This window comes from Ovis aries, chromosome 4, assembly GCF_016772045.2.
Source record: "Ovis aries strain OAR_USU_Benz2616 breed Rambouillet chromosome 4, ARS-UI_Ramb_v3.0, whole genome shotgun sequence".
Taxonomy (NCBI): Eukaryota; Metazoa; Chordata; class Mammalia; order Artiodactyla; family Bovidae; genus Ovis; species Ovis aries.
The window spans coordinates 28,339,597-28,359,975 of NC_056057.1; the positions used below are offsets into that span (position 1 = coordinate 28,339,597).

Here is a 20,379-nt window from a genome sequence, read left to right on the forward strand (position 1 = left end):
AAATCCAAAGGAAATGAAATGCACTATCTTCACTCTGCTCTTCCAAATATTATTCTGGCTTTAATCCAAACTTAAATTTCCCCTGTAACATGCATACTCTTACAGTCCACATGATCTCAAAATTCATCTTTATATTTCTAATGATCTCTTACTTTAGAGGAGAACTCTTAAGGCTTTCACTTGTGATATGTTTGAAAACAATTTTTCTTATGTTTTAAGAGCCTTTCTTTTGGCTTTTTAATATTGATTTGTTGTAGATACATCAAAAAATAAAAATAAAATGTAACATTTAAGTCACTTTGAAGTAACATGTTCTTTGAGAATATTTAGCTTTTGTTTCCCAAAGAAAGTTATAAATCTTTACTCAGTGGTTGTTCCACTAGAAAGTAAGGGAGAGAGAGTAGGTTATAAAGTTAAGCAGTTTGCTTAAATTCCTTCTGTAATGGCTATACATTTTGAAACAACTATGAAGTTATTCTGTACTAAACTCACACAGTTTTTAAGGCACATCATTCAAACCTTTACCTTCCATGTAATCCTCAACAGCCAAAGGGATAGTCACACCACCCTAATATTTCTAAAGAACAAAGCAGTGGTCCAAGGGGGAAATGTCTAAACTCAGACAGTTGTTGAAAGATGAAGTCTCTAGTCTGCTTCCTGTGAGAACTTGAATGGACCAAGAAACAGACTAAGAAGGCACCCCTCCCTGCTGGCCCTCTGGAGAGCCTGGCTGAGGATATTTCTGGATGGCCAGGGAGGTCACTTAGCTTCTGTAGTGCCAAGGAATAATGTGTGTCGTAGAGCTAGGTGACCACATATTCAAATGCATTTTGTCATTTTGGAATATAAGTAATAATGCATGCATGCTCAGTCACTTCGGTCGTGTTCGACTCTGCGACCCCATGGACTGTAGTCCACCAGGCTCCACTGTCGTGGGGATTCTGCAGGCTAGATCTGGAGTGGGTTGCCATGCCCTCTTCCAGGGGATCTTCCTGACCCAGGGATCGAACCCATGTGTCTCATGTCTCCTGCGTTGGCAGGCAGGTTCTATACCACTAGCGCCACCTTGGAAGCCCCATAAGTAATAATATTCAATGTTTATTACATACTGAATTTAAGGAGTACTTTTTTCATTCTGTCTAAGGCCAAGGCATGGTGTTTGTATGAATTCTGATGGCTAAGGAAAGGGCAATGCCTGTCATTTTCTCTGCCATAGTCTTCCTTTCTGCTCAGCTGTTTCTGAGAGAAATGAGGCTTGGCCACAGCTCCCAACAGGATTTTGAGGGTAGATGATACAATTGTGCTCTGTGTGTGTACGCATGCCCAGTTGTGTCTGACTCTTTGCGACGCATGAACTGCAGCCCACTGGGCTCCTCTGTCCATGGGATTCTCCAGGCAAGACTACCAGAGTGGGTTGCCATTCATTCCCTCTCCAGGGGATCTTCCTGACCCAGGGATCGAAATTATATCTGTTTTGTCTCCTGCACTGGCAGGTGGATTCTTTGCCAACTGTGCCACTTTGCTAGTTTACGCCAAGTGGAATTTGATGATACTGAATTTAATAGCAGATACATTTGGTTGACTTTTATCTTCGCCATCACCCAGTACCATTTAAGCTCTTCTTTCTCCCAGCACTAGGTTCCTTTACATAATCTGTGAAAATTCTTTCTTTATGCCATCAGTTTTTTTTTAGTCAGTGTCTAATGAGAAGTAGAATTGTAGTGCTCCAACTAAAGCAGTGTTTGTGAAAGCCATTACAAAGAGTTAAAAGAATTTTTAAATGGACATTTAGAGGGTGGCGCATCACAACGGAAAGTGGAATGCGTTTGAATGTTTAAGTGTGAGAATAGCAGAAGTGGCCTTTGCTCTGTCTTTTTGTTTGTGTGTTTCTGCTTTTAATGAAGCTATGTTCCCAAGTTAGGCAAACTCTTGTTAATCCCTCAGGTTTTAGTTTACAGCTTACTTCCTTCAGGAAGCCTTGTTTGGCCAGCTAAATCCAAATTAGATCAATGATGGTCCCTCATAACTGGATTTTTTTTCCCTCAAAGGTTGTAATTGATTTATTTTGGGGATTGTGTTAAAATGGGCTGTCCGTGCGGGAAGAGATTTTGTTTCCTCTTCTCTCTGACCCTAGCACTGCGGTACCTGACTAGCCCAAGGAGGGTGCTCGGTGTATATGCTTACTGTATAATAAATGAATATGCAAGTGAAACGAGAGTAAAGGCACATGAATTCCATGCAGCTATACAAAAAAAGATTATTTGTATGTTAGATGAAATTTGGAGGTGACATTTATATTTTTTGATTAAAAAATGTTCGTTGGAAGCAATTTCGTAAGTCTGGAAAACTGTAAGGGGAGAATCACCTGTTACTCTATCACCAGAGAAAACCATAAGTAAAATATGCGTTTATTTCCAGTATTTTTCCTCTTCTGTGTGCCGCTCTCTGACAGTGAAGGAAAGTTAAATGTTTGTGTTCATGTCTGCATGTGTGTGTACGTCTGTAAATACATGTGTGTTTGTGTGTGCGTGTGTTTTAAGACATCTCAGAGTAACTAATGTTACCACCTGTATTGGAATGCAGAGATTAATTTCATTTGGGTAGATAAAAGTTACTGTCCTCATATATGTGCTTGAAATTTCTCCTGAAAAGTTACCCCAATGTTTGCCTATCTAATTCTCACTGAAGATGATAAGATAGCTATCTTTTTTTATTTAGGAGACTAAATCAACTTGGTCACATATATGTTGTATTATAAATTATTTCTTATATAATAACATTTTAAAAATATATATTAATATATGTTAGTTGTGCATATATGTATATATCTTTTTTGAAGAAAAAAATTGCTTGGCTTTTTCATACCTGAGAAAGTCATGCTACAACCTTCACATATACTTGGACACAGATTTACTGGGACACATTTTTTTGTCTGAAAAATCTGGAAATGTGGTTAAATGCTCAAGCATTTAATATTTAAAAGGAGAGGTCTAAGTTTAGCAATGAGGAGAAGTCTGGACCACCTTAGTATGTGTTCCTCTGTGGGCAGCCTGTTCATTCTTTTCTGGTGCCTCACGGTATATTTTCTTCATCCTACTAATCCAAAATAAATCTAAAATAAAATCATTCTTATGAGCATTTGCAGTTACATACTCATGTACATGTCTCTTTCGATTATGGATAAATTTTTCAGTTATTCCAATTATTCTATTAATCTGATCCCCTCCTTGAGAACAGTCACTGTCTATTCTTTGATCTCCATAGTTTCTGAACATATCTAAATTTTTATTTAATGGCATTGATCTGGTTTTTTATGAAATTTGAATTCTTCTTTTGTTGCCTCCAAAGTAGAGTTTAATTTTGCCACTGTTTTTATTTCTCTTGCCATCCTCATTTACTTTATGCATCTTTTTACTCGTTAATTTACCTTGGTCTCTCCTTTCAGCTCTTGGCTCCTATTTTATTTATTTATTTTTTTATTTTTGGCTCCTATTTTATAGGACCAATGTCTTCTGACATTTGAGGATTCCCCCAAATTTCTAAAATCTTATTTTGCTTCCTATAGTGAATCAAGTTCACTGAGCTAAGTAGTAGGAATTATGTTTCCTTTGTATTTCTGTAGCATATTCTCACAGGCCCAGTTTTTTGTTTTTGTTTTTTTCCTGCTCACTCAAACTTTAAGAAAGAGTTTTTTGAAGTATAGTTGATTTACAGTATTATGTTAGTTTATGGTGTAGAGCCAAGTGACTCAGTTATATGTTTTCTGACTTGTTTGTTAGAGTTTATTGTAAGAAATGGAATTTTAGTTTTCTCTACTGTACAGTAGGACTTCATCTGTTTTAAAGATAGTAATTTGTATCCGATAATCCCAGACTCCTAATTTATCCCTCCTCCTATCTTTCCCCTTTGGTAATGATAAGTTTGTTTTCTATTGCTGTGACTATGTCTGTTTTGTAAATAAGTTCATTTGTATCACTTTTCAGATTCCACGTATAAGTGACACATATGATATTTGTCCTTGTCTGACTTCAGTTGGTATGGCAGTCTCTCAGTTCATCCATGTTGCTGCAAATGGCATTATTTCCTTCCTCTCTTTTATGGCTGGGCAATAATTCCATGGTGTGTATATACACTGTCTCTGTGTGTGTGCTCTGTTGTGTCCCTGACTCTTTGCAGTCCATGGGCTGGCAGCCTGCCAGGCTTCTCTGTCCATGGAATTTTCCAGGCAAGAATTCTGGAGTTGGTTGCCATTTCCTACTCCAGGGGATCTTCCTGACCCAGGGATTGAACCTGCATCTCTTGCATTTCCTGCATAGGTAGGTCGATTCTTTACCACTGTGCCACCTGGGAAGTCTCTATATACAGTACATCTTCTTTATCCATTTGTCTCTTGATGAACATTTAGATTGCTTCTGTGTCTTGGCGATTGTAAATAGCATGGCTGTGAACATTGGAGTGCATGCATGCTCAGTCACTCAGTTGTGCCCAACTCTTTGAAACCCCATGGACTGTAGCCCACCAGGCTCCTCTGTCCAGGGGATTTCCCCGAGCAAGAATACTGGAGTGGGTTGCCATTTCCTTTTCCATTTGGGGTGCATGTATCTTTTCAAAGTAAAGTTTTATCCAGATACATGCCTAGGACTGGAATTTCTGGATCCTATGGTGACTCTTTTTGATTTTTTAAGGAACCTCCATACTGTTTTTCATAGTAGTTGCAACAATATACATCCTCGTTAATAGTATAGTAAGATTCGCTTTTCTCTCCACCCTCTCCAGGATCTATTGTTTGTAGGGTTTTGATGATGGCCATTCTGACTGATAGAAGGTAATACCTCTCTGTAGTTTTGGTTTGCATTTTTTATTAGTTAGTGGTGTTGAGAATCTTTTCATATGCCTTTTGGCCATCTGGATGTCTCCTTTATAGAAATGTCTGTTTAGGGGTTCAGCCCATTTTTTATTGTTTTTGTTGTTATTGAGCTGTATGTATATTTTGGAAATTATTCTCTTGTTGGTTGTATGGTTTGTAAACATTTTCTGCTAGTCTGTAGGGTTTTTTTTTTTTTTATGGTTTCCCTTGTGTTCACTCATTCTTGAAAGCTTGAATATAGAAACATCTTTCCAGATATTTACCAGCAAATACGTAGTGAATTGTGTTTGACTACACTTTTTGCCATCTTGCATACCACCTGAAGCTTCTTCTCTGTTATATAGTGAATGGCAACACCTAATTTAATTCCCAGGTTCTAATAGGCTTTCATATAGTGTAGTTAGAAGCCCTAGGGTGAAATTTCTTCCACCCCCTTCCTTTTCTTAGCTGCTGATGAAATGATTTACATAAACAAACAAATCTCTAAGTCTAGAAATGCTCCTTGTGTACTCAGAGGTACAATTTAGCAAGTTTTAAGCAATTATTTTTGTATACTTCATTTGCTTGCTGAACAAATCAAGTTTTACACATAATTAAAAAGGTAGTATCTGGCACTTTCAGTGTTCCTGTTAAAAGATATTATAACAAATAATTCAGGTGTTATAATATAAAGAGTATAGTTATAGGGAAAAATTAGACAAGATAAACCGTATAAATAGATTAGAACTATAAACCTTATGGATAGATTTCTCTTATAGATGGAAAGTATAATAGCTGTTCTGGATGTGATTTAGAGGTTATTAGAAATGACTCCTGCTTCAAAGTAACTCCTTCTATCCATTTTAGTAATCCTACCAATTGGAATCCATTTTTTAAAGTTTTGGTTTTTTTTAAAATTCTTAAGAGGTCATCTTTGACTTCTCAGCCCCATTTTTTTTTAATTTCCTTACCTACCATACAGAGTTTTAAACATACGTGTCATATAACTGTCTTTGTGAATGCCTTACCTTTACTGCTAGGTCATAAGTTAAATGTAATAAATTAAAGTTTCTGATACCTAGATCATTGAGAGCATTCAGTGACTGTTTACTGAACCTGCATCCTTTAGGAAAGTTATTATATGTGTGTGTGTGTGTGTGTGTGTGTGTGTGTGTGTGTGTATTTACTGTGCTTTAGCTCTTGGTTCAATCCTTTGGCCCTGCAAGATGTTTAGTATGTGTCATTGAGCAAATCCTTGGGAAGGTGTGGAACCTCAGGCATTAATCAGAAAAGCAATATGAAGTTGAATTTTAAGAAGCTGTGATCAGGAGTTTTAGGTTGAAGGATTCTGAACTCAGCTTTCCTAATAGACCAATGTGGACTCAGCCCCACAGTCATTTAGACTGAGCATAAACCTAAAGAAATGAATGCTTTCTATAACTAAAGAAACTATATGCAATGATTAAGGAAAGGCAAAGATGCTACACTGTGTACTTTACATACTTACCTTATTTAATAAAACGGAAAGCCATAGAAAGCACAAAGTCCAAGCTTACAAAAAAAAATCAAAAAAATTTAAGAGTTTTTTTTTTTTTAGCAGAAAATAAACAACTAGGGTTTAAAATTCAGGTAAAGGTTTATGTTAAGACTCCTTTGTGTATTTTATTTATTTTCTCAAAACCTAGCTTTAACTCTTGTCCCATTGATTAAGAGACAGGTTGATCTCTGTCTTTAGACAGGCTAAAGGGTCAAAGAAAAGTGGATTTCTATGTGAATCCCAAAGAGAAGAGCAGACTTGTTTCTCACCCTACAAGTTTCTGTTTCTGAGGGGAAAAAGGGGGAAAAAAGATGAAAGAAATGGAGATGAAAGATGAGGTTAAGTCTCACCTTGCAGTCTACCTGTTAACACTTCATTGCTACGTCACTAAGATGAGTAGGTGGAGGTTTGGGGTTCCAGACTTTTATTTATTTTTTCTTAAATTTGAATGTCTTTCCAAGAGCTCCTGGACTTTGTATTATAATCTCCAGATACTTGGCAATAATTTTCAGCTACCATAACCTGTTTCATATATATATTGGCAGTGGCTGATGGAGACATTGTTGCTGTAAGAGAAATGATTACTATGGAGATGAAGTCAGATATGTCAAGAGATGAAATAGTGAAAAAAATAAGCAACCAAATGATTAGAATCTCTATTCTTAAAGAATATGTTTTCAAAATGAGGGAAATGCTGTATTTTATGTTTCCATGTTATTAATATATCTTCTAGGCAGTACAAAACTGATAGAAAATATGTCCAACAGTTCCTGTTATGTAATAGCAACTCATAAATACTTGATATATCTGAGTTGTGCAGACTTGTCTAATGTATCATCATATTGTGAATGTTGCTTTTTATGCCTGCTTACTTTTTTTTTTTCCCTGCCTTCCTCTTTTCTCTCTTTTGGCTTTATTTAAACATATTTATTCATCTGTTTTTTGTGTAAAATTCCATGTATAAATATAATGAGTATAATAAATGCTTGTGTTAGAGGCACCTACCGGTAGGAAGATAAGATGTCCTTCTGGATCAGATGGTAAAGAATTTGCCTGCAATGCAGGAGGCCCAGGTTTGATCCCTGGGTGGAGAAGATCCCCTAGAGAAGGGAATGGCAACCCACTCCAGTATTCTTGCCTGGAGAATTCCATGGACAGAGGAGCATGGCGGGCTACAGTCCATGGGGTCACAGAGAATAGGACACAACTGAGCGGCTAACACTTTCACTTCATTTTCACCAGGAGGAAGATGAGGCATGTAGTACAAAGAAATTAGTCTATAAAAACTTAAGAAGTCCAATGAGGTCCACCAAGTAGGTTCATCAAGAAAGGTTTTTATAATGGATGGAGATATCTGACCTAGTTATTCCATCAATTCATTTATTCATGTTTTTCACTCATTTATTAAAATTATACTTGAGAATCTACTGTTTTCCCAACATATTTATAGACACTAAGAGTTCAGAGGTAAACAATATAACTCTAGTCTGTGTTGTACAGATAGTAAAGAAAATATCCAATTAACAAGATTATACACCAATTATAGAATTGTACTAAATGTAACAAAGAAGATGTTATGAGAACATATAGTTGGAGATGTAATTTAGAGATCAGAAGTCATGCGAAGAGTTGACTCATTGGAAAAGACCCTGATGCTGGGAGGGATTGAGGGCAGGAGGAGAAGGGGACGACAGAGGATGAGATGGCTGGATGGCATCACCAACTCGATGGACGTGAGTTTGGGTAGGCTCCAGGAGTTGGTGGTGGACAGGGAGGGCTGGCGTGCTGTGATTCATGGGGTTGCAAAGAGTCCGACATGACTGAGTGACTGAACTGAACTGAGGAATGCTTTACTGAGGAAGTGACGTTGAAACAACCTTGAAGAATGAGTAGGTATTAGCTGAGTTAAGGGGGCCAGAAAGCAGAATTTGTGGCATTGATGGAAGAGCATGTATGAAGATCCCAAGGCACGTGTGATTTTGAGTCTTTTGAAAACTAGAAGGTAAAGTAAACCTTTGTGGGAGAAATAAAGATCAAGGCAGGGAAGTATGAGATGAAGCTGGAGAGGTGGAGACAGGCGTGTCTGTGCTGCCTTGAGAAATTTAACCTCATCTTTGAAGTCACCAAAGGACTGAAGCAAAGGTAGCGACTCTCGTAAGTGGCAAATAGAGTAGAATGAAAGTCAGATAGCCATTACAGGGCTATCTCGAGTTCAGATTAAAGATAATAGTACCCTGGATTGTATGGTTTCAGCATTGGAGATAAGAGAGTGAGTATGCATCTTCCAGGGGAAAATAGACATTACTTATTGGTTTATTGGAGAGGGAGTGTCAAGAGGACAGCAAGATTTCTTACATGAGCAGTGGTGCTGATATCTTTCACTGAAATGAGAAACGGTATGTGAAGCTTAAGATTATGAGCTCAAATATGATATTCCTATTTTATGAAAACTAGGAGACATCCAAATGAAGATTTTAGATGGGCGATTTAGATGAATGTTCAAGAGATCGGCCCTGAAGATGAAAATGTGAGAGTTGGGGGCTTGTGGAGGGATTCTGAAGCCATTTGTGTCTTGAGAATCAGTATTACACATCTAGAGGGCATCATGAGTCAGACAAAGATAAATACTGTATGAACTAAAGTCTGTTTAGCCAGATCTGGAATCTAAGAAACAAAACGAGACTAAGTGACAGCATGCTCAGTTGTGTAGTTGCCAGAGGGAAGGGGGTTGGAGAGCTGGGCCAAATCAGTGAAGGGGGTTAAGAGATACAGACCTCCAGTTATAAAATAAATAAACCATGGCGACGTAATAATAAGGTACAAGGGATATAGTAAAAGAATTGCAATAGAGACTTCCTTGGCGGTCCAGTGGTTAGGACTATGCTTGCCCTCTGCAGGGCACAGGTTTGATCCCTGGTTGGAGAACTAGGGTCCCGCATGCCGTGTGGTTTGGTCAAACAAAAAAAATTGTAATAGCTTTGTATGGGCACAGATATTGACTAGACTTATTGTGGTGATCATTTTGCAGTATATGAAAATGTCAAATCACTATGTAGTACACCTGGAATTAACGTAATATTGTATATGTCAGCTATATTTCAGTTAATAGGAAGAAGTGGATGTTATTTGGACCAGCAAAATAGTTTTTTCTTAGACATAATTTTTGCCACATGGTTTCAAAATACACGTCATTCTGCATGATTTTAATACACTCAGGGACACATATTTTCCCCTCTTGAATAACATCCCTCTAACACAATAATGTAAGGGAGAGTAAAATGCATTAATTGAACCTACTTTATAACACTAATTGCTTGTACTTATCTGTTCTTGAATAGATATTTAGAAAGTTATTATAATGGACTCTTCTGCATTCTATGCCTCTAGAGAATGTATTTTGATGGTAATTTATTGGAATATTTCATTGATTAAATAATTTCTTACATCAGGCAATTTTGTAAATAACATATTTTCCCCCCAAGGAATTGGGTTAAGGATGGAAATTTTTAAATAATAATTATCATCTAATTTGTTGCTTTAAAGAGCCCTACTTTGTATATGCCTAACAGTTCATTTCATCAAATGTGTATGAAATCTTTCACATCAAAGACTCTGAAACATGAAATGTGTTAACTCATGATAAACACAGAATTTGTTGTGTCTGTGTGATTTCTACTAAAGATATTGCTACTGACTTATTTTTTTAAAGAAACATTTCAAATGTTCCACAATATTATAAAACTATCAGTTCAGTTCAGTCTCTCAGTCGTGTCCAACTCTTTGCAACCCCATGAATTGCAGCACACCAGGCCTCCCTGTCTATCACCAACTCCCGGAGTTCACTCAAACTCATGTCCATCGAGTCAGTGATGCCATCCAGCCGTCTCATCCTCTGTTGTGCCCTTCTCCTCCTGCCCCTAATCCCTCCCAGCATCAGAGTCTTTTCCAATAAGTCAACTCTTGGCATGAGGTGGCCAAAGTACTGGAGTTTCAGCTTTAGCATCATTAAAAACTGTATATCTGTATTACTTACAGATTGACATAAATTGTGAGAGAAACACAGTAAGCAGAAAAGAAACTCTTTCTGCACAACTTTGATGGAATTAATAAGCATATGAATAGGCAAGTAGTTGGAAACTTTCAGTTTGTTACAGATGTAACATGACCTAAACTATGGCGAGACTTACTCGTGAAATAAAGTCACACTTTAAAGAGCTCATTTTGTGGATTCACTGATAAAATTGAAACCTCTGCTGAAATGAATTATCTATCTAAAAATGCTCCATAGTGATTTAAGATACTGGTAAAATTGCAGTTTTTTTTTTTTTTTTAACCTCCAGTTTCTCAAATATCATCACCTTTTTTACTTTACAGATTTACTTAGTAAGCCTAGGGTCTGATACTGACTAATTCATGAGTTGACTATTTTTTGCATATATATCCAGACCCATAGAACTAAATAGTTCTTATGTGCTTCCAGGAAATTTGTGGATATGTATTATTTCTCTATTTGTATTATTTCTCTATTATTTCTAAATTTATTTGGAAAAGAATGCCTTTTTTGAGTGATCTTATTGTCATGTATCTTGTGCCGTTACTCATCTTGTGTTGTGTTTTCTTTGTCCTAAAGGAATTGCCTATGATCCTTTGATGCTGAAACACCAGTGCATTTGTGGCAATTCCACCACCCACCCTGAGCATGCTGGACGAATACAGAGCATCTGGTCACGGCTGCAAGAAACTGGGCTGCTAAATAAATGTGAGGTAATCCTGAATTGGCCACACTCTTTTACTTACTTAAATAAATCATGTAAAGAGGCCAGTATTCATTTGGGTAGTTGTAGAAAAATGTTAACTCTGTAGCACAAGCACCATGATTGATGAACCGTCATGGACACCAGTAACATATAACCTGACCCTGGGCTGGGCACACAGTGGGGACTCAGTCTGTGCTGACGGGCTGAGCAGCTGCCTGATGTGTGTGCCATTACTGTAGGGTGTTTTGGTTTTTTTTGTACACACGGAACTATTCTTGTTACCAGTAGGTATCATTTATTGAATTAATTTTCTGAGAAGCTCTTCACAAATAGTTAGGGGCTACATAGTTGTTGCTTCTTACTGTCAGCAATTCTCTGAACTCACATATATGCCAATTTTGCCTCACAGAAATGGAATAGTTTTAAAAGATTGACTGTCTCTTAAAAGTTTCAAAAGATTACCAGAAAGAGTCACTTCTTTTTATTGGTATTTAGATTCATTTCTATAGAGTCTTGTATTGTTTTTTATTTAGAAAATTCTGGCTTATTGAGGCTTTTAAAAGTTAAAAGTAAAAATGATATCAGGTCAGAAAAGGCTCCCTTTGTCAAATTTGTAAAATATGTAACAACCAGCAGTTGGTTGATTTAGCTGCTATAAATGTCCATTGTTGCTTAAGATCTAGTACCAGTCTATATTTGAGTCTAAACTTTTTTAAAAGAAAAATATCTTCTATGTGTTATTTTATATTACCTTAGCATTTATTGATCAAAAGCACTTTTTCCTGCATCTATATTATGTTCCAGATGTGTTCGAGGGACTAGAATTATGGAATTTCACTAGACAAACATGGTCCCTATTCTTATAGTCTGAACAGTTGACATATTACTATTTGGTTCCTACCTATTATTATTTGGTTCCTTTGCCCTTCTCTATAAGAGCAATGAAGGAACTCTAGTTCTCACCAATTTGGGAAACATGTAAGTGGATAATATTTTGACCATAGTTATGTCATGAGGAAACTAATAACATTGAAACCATGTTAAATTCACTATTCTTAAAATAGTGAATAGTGATAAAGACAGTCTCTTGTGACTACTTTTGAATTAATTGATTTTAATACCCGAAAATATGGTCAAGAAAATTCTATTCAAAGCCAATTTACTTTAAAGTGAACCTGTAAAATATTTCAGTGGAAATAAAGATGTCAAAGTCAAGTACACTTGACTCTACTTGATAACGAGTGTTAGTTCTGTCTGATCTTTTTTCTCTTCAGAGTGGCAAAAATAACTGACTTTGAAAGATGCAAAGTCATTCATTCATTCAATGTGTTTGCTTCTAAGAATAAATTCTTTTCTTTATTGATTTTTTCTCTTTTGGAGATGAACTATGTATCTTCTCTTACAGAGGAATTAAATGGTCATTTTCTTTACATCAACACAGATAATGTTGATGGGTCATTAAGCAGTCTCGATATTGTGAATGAATACGCCAGAGAAGTGTATACAGATTTAGTTTCACAAGTTTTATTATATGTTGGTAATAGAATTATCAAATACCCTGCATATTTAGAGTTCTGCTTTTGAGTAAGCGTATCCTTTACCTAGAAACTCAGACGTGAAAGAATTTCAGCTAGATTTATTTCTATGGTTCTTTCTTGAGTGAAAGCCTATTATTCATATTTTGCCAGTAGCACCCATGTTATGTGGCAGAAAGCTTCATATTCTTTGGTAAATTTTAGAGTTATATCATTGTTTTTGGTAATGCAGGTTGGAAGCCAGATTACTCTATTAGAGTCTGCACACTCCGATATGAAGCCGGTGAAGAAAGCCATCAAGGCGACTTCTTTGTAGTAGATTGGCCTGAACGGATATTTATTCGTGAGAGTGCTCCTGTCTCACCTTTGCATCTCTTGCAGATGTCTTCTAGCTTGGCAGTCTCTCTGTGCTTTTGTAAGCTGAGGCATTGCTGTCATTTTGTCACTTTCCAGTCTTTGTTATATCCTGAAGCCTAGCCTCAACCACTCCAAATAAGCGGTGCCTAATCACAGCTTCAGTGTACTGTTAGGCTGTGGTGTTCCTTCAATCTTTTACCTGAAGGAACACTGTTTATAAAAGCAGCAAAGTACAGAAGTAAATGGGATGTAATATGATTCATACTGGTCTTAAAAGTTTAGAAGTTTGTTATCTGTTTCTGATGAGTCTTTTTTTTTTTCCAGTTCCTGGTACATCACATTCTTTTGGTCTTGTGTTATTTGAAACCATGAAGTTCAACTTATACAGCAGCGCTAACTGATGTGTGTCAGACCCAAGATGAACTATTAAAGACTGTGACTCTTTGTGACCCCATGGACTGTACAGTCCATGGAATTCTCCAGGCCAGAATACTGGAGTGGGTAGCCTTTCCCTTCTCCAAGTAATCTTCCCAACCCAGGGATCAAACCTAGGTCTCCCACATTGCAGGGAGATTCTTTAGCAGCTGAGCTATAAGGGAAGTCCAGAGACTGTATGGTTGACAAAAATGAGTGGGTCTATTCCAGTTCAGTCAGCTAAATAAGTGTCTCTTTAGCAAATAATCAACGGCTTTCCTGGAGGCTCAGTGGTAAAGAATCTGCCTGCCAATACAGGACGCAGGTTCTCTCCCTGAGTTCAGTCCCTTCCTGGGTCGAGAAGACCCCCTGGAAGTTGCCTAGGAAATCCTGTGGACAGAGGAGACTGGCAGGCTACAGTCCATGCTGTCCCAAAGAGTCAGATGCACCAAGCATGTGGGCACACAGCATATTAGCAAACAATCATGCAATTAACAAATAATGTACTTGAAAGCCCAGATCAGCAGACTGGCTTTTAATGAAGACCAAGCACAGAAGTCGGATCCAAAACTTCAATAATGCAAACAGAAGCCCCTTTTCCTAACACAGTTAGAGAGCAGTTTGTCAGGTGTTCGCTTTCTGAAGTGATGCCGTTGTTGCCCATGTGTATTTATTTGCTCCTGTGCTATGAAAATATCTATGACTTGAACTGATCCAAACCAAAATGTGCGGTGGAATTTCTAAAGCCATTAAAAACCCATTACTAGCTTTAAGACACCTAGGAGTTTAATATTCCTTTGGCTTGTGTGAATAACAAGAAGTATTCAAAGTGGAATTTTAAAAATGATTATTAAGTAAAATAATGTAGCCTTTCTCTAGAGACTTTCCTGTATAGCAGTAACAAAAGGGATAATACATACAACCAAAAGAAACGTGACTTATTTTTTCTTCCTCATTGTTTCTATCAGAAGTTGGGGGGAGGAAAAAGGGAACATACAGAGGTGGTTCTAGGCTATTTTAGCTCACCTGGAAATAGTAGAATCTATTTCCTTAGGCAGTACTCTCCCCAGTAAATGCAGCTGAAATAATTGATGCGTGTTTGTTGTGGATTTTCTTTTGAAGATTTTGATTTGGCAAATTGATTATAATATACACATTTTTAAATATATTACTTGCAAAGATGCTAGCCTTTCCCTCTAAATTATTTTGGGAATGTCAATGCTGTGTGCTGGGCAACCCCAAGCAGACATACAACAAACCTTTTAGCGATTCAGCAAAACTTATTACACTCGGTTTCTGAAAAACCGAGAGAAAAGCACACTGTAATTGGCAAGTGCTTGCATCCGTGTGCGCATGCTAAGTCGCTTCAGTCATGTCTGGACTCTTTGCAACCCCATGGACTGTGGCCCGCCAGATTCCTCTGTCCCTGGGATTCTCTAGGCAGGAATACTGGAGTGGGTTGCCGTTTCCTCCTCCAGGGGATCTTCGTGACTTAGGGATCGAACCCATGTCTCTTACGTCACCTGCATTGGTAGGCCAGTTCTTTTACCACTTGCGCCACCCCGGAAGCCTGGTTGGATCTGTTGTGGGTACAGTATCTGGTTGAAGAGGCAGGAAGTTTCCTATATTAACAAGCTTCCTAGTTTGTGTTTATGAGGCTTCTAAAGCGATCAAGGCCAATGACAATGTCTTTCTTTTTTAACATATGTTTGTTTATTTGTCTGCACTGACTCTTAATTGCAGTATGTAGGATCTTTAGTTGTGGCACGTGGACTCTAGTTCTCTGACTAGGGATTAAACCTGGGACCCTTGCATTGAGTGTGTGGCGTCTTAGCCACTAAGCTACCAGGGAAGTCCCAACAATTAGAAGTGCCTTCTAATTAGACGTTACTTATTAACTCCAATAAGTTAACCATAAAACCTGACATTGCGAGCCACGTGGCAGAGCAGTTCTCCTGGGTTCCCTTACCCTACTGCTCTCCACCCGGGTGCCCTTTCCTAATAAAATCTCTTGCTTTGTCAGCACATGTGTCTCCTCAGACAATTCACTTCCGAGTGTTAGACAAGAGCCCAGTTTCGGGCCCTGGAAGGGGTCCCCCTTCCTGCAACAAATGGCGACTCTGATGGGACTCTTCTTCGCTGAGACTGACATCCTGACCACTTGGGGTACTCAGGGGCCAGCTTGCCTGCCAATGGACCAGACCCAGTGGCCGCAACTGGGACCCTTTTGTCCCTGGTCTCCTCCTGATGCGGACAACTGGCCAGAGTGCCCCGACCGGTAAGGAACAAGAGACTTTATTGACCCCTCTCCTCTTCCCTCTCTTTCCTCTCCTTAACCATTCCTATCCTTCCCTGTTTTTCTAGTCCCCGGTCCTGGATGCAGGAATCTGGTCGAAGGGCCCTCAGCCTGAGCTGAGGATTGGAGACTGATCACCTCCTCTTGGCAGAGAACTCGAATTCTGGTTCTGGTCTGGTCTGATTTCTGGTAGGGCCGAGTTCCAGTCCTCCCTTCTCTGGAGGCCCAGGGAAAAGTCCCATAACGCCTGGGTATCTGTAGGTGGCAGGAGACGTCTATAAGGCCACCCCTTTCGCGCCCCCTCTCCCGCCTCCTCCCCCTTCTTCTTTCAATCTGGCTTCCTTTCCTCCCCTGCAATCTTTGATGTTAGTACTTCACTCTGAAGTTCTGTGTCTCTATAGAAGGTTTTCTGAGAGACTATATTCTTCTATTTAAGGGCTTCCCTGGTGGCGCAGAGGTTAAGGCGTCTGCCTGCAATGTGGGAGACCTGGGTTTGATCTCTGGGTCGGGAAGATCCCCTGGAGAAGTAAATGGCAACCCACTCCAGTATTCTTGCCTGGAGAATCCCATGGAAGGAGAAGCTTGGTGGGCTACAGTCCACAGGTCGCAAAGAGTCGGACCCAACTAAGAGACTTCACTTTCACTTATTAATTCCAAGAGAAGTTAGGTTCTATCTTGAGTGTTAATGAATATTTATAGCCCAAGGACATAAGGAGAATCAGGCCTTTCTAAGTTGTTTAAGTAGGACTAAGAGGAATTTAAAATCCGGATCTATTCCTTGGTTGTGTCTAAATTGTGCATTCCTGAGAGAGAAAACTGTTGTGTCCGGGATGCCAGGGGTTTGAGAACTGGCCCTGGTGTGTAGGTCACTGCTCTCTCCTTAGCAGTGTGGACAAATTCATCTCTTAGTTGTGAAAAACAAGAACTTAGTTGTCTCAAAAGGGAGAAAGTTTCTTAGATTTTATAGAAAAAGATACAGTAGAATAGAAATATAACACACTAGCTGGGTCAGTATATTGTTTCTCAGTATCCTGATAGCAGTTTGCCATCTTTCAGCATTTTCCTGCCAGGTTTGTATAGCCACCCATAGTTATTGGGTGGAATTGACAGAGCTCTGGGGACATAGAGCTGAGCATGAGGAGAATCCTGTGGCTAGGTAAGTGGCATTTGTTGATTGATTTTAGGGATGCTTAAATGTTAGCTTATATCAGAATCACCTGAGAGAATGTTGAGATACGGACTGTTGGGCTCCAGCCCCAGAGTTTCAGAATCAGCAGGAATGAGGAGCTACTGGAGTGGGCAGTCCAGAATTTGTATTTCTTCAGTGTGTCTGTGCAATCCTGATATTGCTGATCTGGCTACCACACTTTGAGAACAGTGATCTATCCCTTCAGCCATCTTTATCAAGAATTTTTATTTCCCAGGCTCCTGTGTTTGGAGCCGGAGATAGAATACTGAGTAAATATAACCCATGTCTCAAGGCTGTTACAGTCTGGTGAGATCATCAGACGGTAATCAAATGATCACACAAATAAATATGTCACTGCACATTCTCAAGGGGTTTTGAGTCACTAGTTGTATGCTACAGTGATTTTAAAGACTCGTCAATTGAGCTATGGGAAGGAATAAAAGGAGAAAGGCTGTGGTCAGCTGTCTCTATGACCCTGACAACATCAGAGAGGCCCTTTGAGCGAGAGATAGAGGAGGAAACGTTCTATATTAGAGAACAAAGGCGCAAGTCTATCAGACCTTAAGATGAGCTTGCCCTCCATCAAACTGTATTCAAGTTCCTTTGTCAACTAGGGTTAAAATTTCACTGGGACAGAAGGTAGGGAGTCTCAATTGCTCTGACGTACAGAGCAAACACACTTTCCCAAGCCAATGAAGTAGTCAATTTTGCAATTAAACAGTGTACATGATAGAATAGTTGGCAATCTGAAAACGTTAAAAGAGCTTCTTTATTTTTAAGTGATAGTCTGATCCACAAATCAAACTTATGTATTGTTTCATTTATCAAGATAAAAAATTAATCAGAATGGATTCCTTCAAAGCTGTTGTTCAGCATTAGAGTTGACCTTAGTCCTGCCACTAATTATGTGTACTTTTGTCAAATTAGTTAACCTTAGTGGTCTTTGGTTTTCCCATGTGTAAGATGAGGATGTTAGGCAGGATATTAGCTAGGATCTCTTCCAGTCCTAATAACACTTGAAACTAGATGGCTGAGAAATTAATTTGGAACATAGTACTTTCTTTGGTTGAGGGTAGAAAAAAATTTTAGTAAACTTTTTGCTTTTAGTTTGTAAGCTATCATGTAAATTGACTGTGCTTACAGTACTGATTGGCAGCCAGAGAAAACATGAGTCCTCATTATATTAGATTACAGTGGTTACATGGGTTTACTTCTTTTGGCATGACGTGGCACTGTTTTTTAAAAATTGAGATAGTGAGTAGTCCCTCATACCAATACCATTTATTTCCCCTGTTGAATCATTCATACTGAGTTTAGTGATTCTGTTGGAAGTGAAAATCCAAACCATAAGAAACAGATCTGGAGGGGTCATTTGGTGTCTTCTTTGGGTTTAAGCTCTTTGGCTAGGTAGCCAGCTCTCTGGAGCATGTGTGCCCCTGAAGAAAAGGATGCTCTCTGAGCTGAAGAAATTGCAGGAGTTGATCCATCATCTGTTGGAAATGCACTTGCAGTTGTTTTTCCAGAAGTGCTCATGACTCTCAGCCCCACCAAGCCACCCACAGACATTTGCTTGCTCTCACATTTGTTTTGAGAATAATAACATTTTATAATGCTTTTGTTGGATTGCACATTATGTGGAATTTGCATTGCCTCTTTGTGATTCCTATTGAATAACTTTGTTTTGCTTAATTCATAAGCAAAAACCGTAAGCAACATACTGTGCTGAAATGCTTAACTCCTTTATTCAAGTGCCAACACAAAGTAATTACAAAACAATTCTGGGACACAGAACCACGCTACTGTTGCCCCTTCTGGGACTTCTCAGCAGTTCTAATGAGAAAAGTGGAGAGCAGGTTTAGTGTGAAATCTTAATATGCCAAGGAGCTCAGGGATAAAGTCTCCAGCACATTTTCCTGCACACAGAAGTGATTTTGTAAATACCTTTTGTAAATCACAATGAAGAAATTGAATACTCTTTTGAGAAACAATTTTGAAATGTGCATATTTTCTGACTTCAAGGTTACAAAGCACTAAACCCTGCAAGTTAATGGAAATTCAATTAAACATTTGTTTTATAGAGTAATCTAACTAGATGGCAGCATATAACAGCTTACTGTTTTGTTTAGTTTGCAAAAAAAAAAAAAAAAAAAGTGTGTATTTGTGTCTTAGAATCTAACCACAAAGCAATAAAAAACTCAAACAGGGAATCTTGTGAATAGTCTCTAAAGGATATGGTGGTTATGGAAAGAAGTACATGTGATTTAGATGTGGTGAGTAAACCAAGGTGTCATGACTCTGAGAAATATTTACAGAACCCAGTAGAGTATAGACCCTGGCAGATAAATAACATTAAAAACTACTTGTGCAAACCGTAATCAGAATTAAGATGATTTGGAATTTTGATTCTGTAAAAAATGGGGAAGAATTAGTGTGGAAAACAACCAATAAAAAGAAGTAAGACAGGCTGCCTTTGGAGTCCATTTGGAGAGTGATAAGGATTTTTTAAAAACAGGAGCATTAAAATTTATTAGCAAAAACTGACTAGTTAGTTACATGGTTTTGAACCATCTAAAAATTGGAGTGCTAAAGTAACAAAATATTTATGGTGACAGATTTATTTCATACATAATTATTGTTTTAAAAAATCAATGCTTTAACGTAAATCAATAAAATGTTCAGTGTTTGAAAATAATTACAACATAGGAGATTCAATTGCATAAAAATTGTGAAAATTGAACCAGTTACACTGAGGCATAATGTTCTTTCTTATTTTCTAATAAAAATAAGTGGACATATTTCATAATAATGAAACGAGTGAACATAAAACTGAAAAAAAATACCTAGTACATATGCTTATTACCACCCAGACATTTGTTATTGAATGGCCTTGCTGTTTTCTAAAGTACGTTTGAAATTGTTCTATGCCATGAAATATTTTTAAATAGATTGTAAAGAATGAATCAAGCAGTATTACATGGAAGTAGATGGCACTTGTTTTGAAGGTCATGTAAACTTTTTTTTAACTTCCCAATCTTCTCTCTGCCAACCATTAATTTTAACTACTCCATAGTCCCAAATGTTGGTTAGTATAGAGTCAGTATCTTGAATTTGCTTATAAGCAGGAAGAATGGACAGCTCCTTCTAACATGAGATTCTTGACTTAGGTTGCCCATTAAAATCCCCTGGGTGGTTCTAAGTTCCCAGATGCCTAGGTTGTAACCTGACAAGAGTTAACCAGGAACTCTGAAGGTATGATCCCAGACATTCAGTTCAATTCAGTTCAGTTCAGTTCCGTTGCTCAGTCGTGTCTGACTTTTTACAACCCCATGAATCGCAGCACACTAGGCCTCCCTGTCCATCACCAACTCCCGGAGTTCACACAGACTTGCGTCCATCGAGTCAGTGATGCCATCTCATCCTCTGTCGTCCCCTTCTCCTCCTGCCCCCA

The 20,379-nt window shown here is 38.3% G+C and overlaps 1 protein-coding gene across 20 annotated transcripts in view; it reads left to right on the plus strand.

Annotated features, from left to right (window-relative positions):
- The window catches only part of HDAC9 (histone deacetylase 9), a 1,063,328-nt gene that overhangs the window by 759,538 nt on the left and 283,411 nt on the right, over positions 1 to 20,379 (plus strand). For all 20 annotated transcript variants that reach the window (XM_042248291.2, XM_060414369.1, XM_042248295.2 and 17 more), the window contains 1 exon segment: positions 11,014 to 11,147. In XM_042248291.2, coding sequence (XP_042104225.1) covers positions 11,014 to 11,147 — 134 coding nt within the window.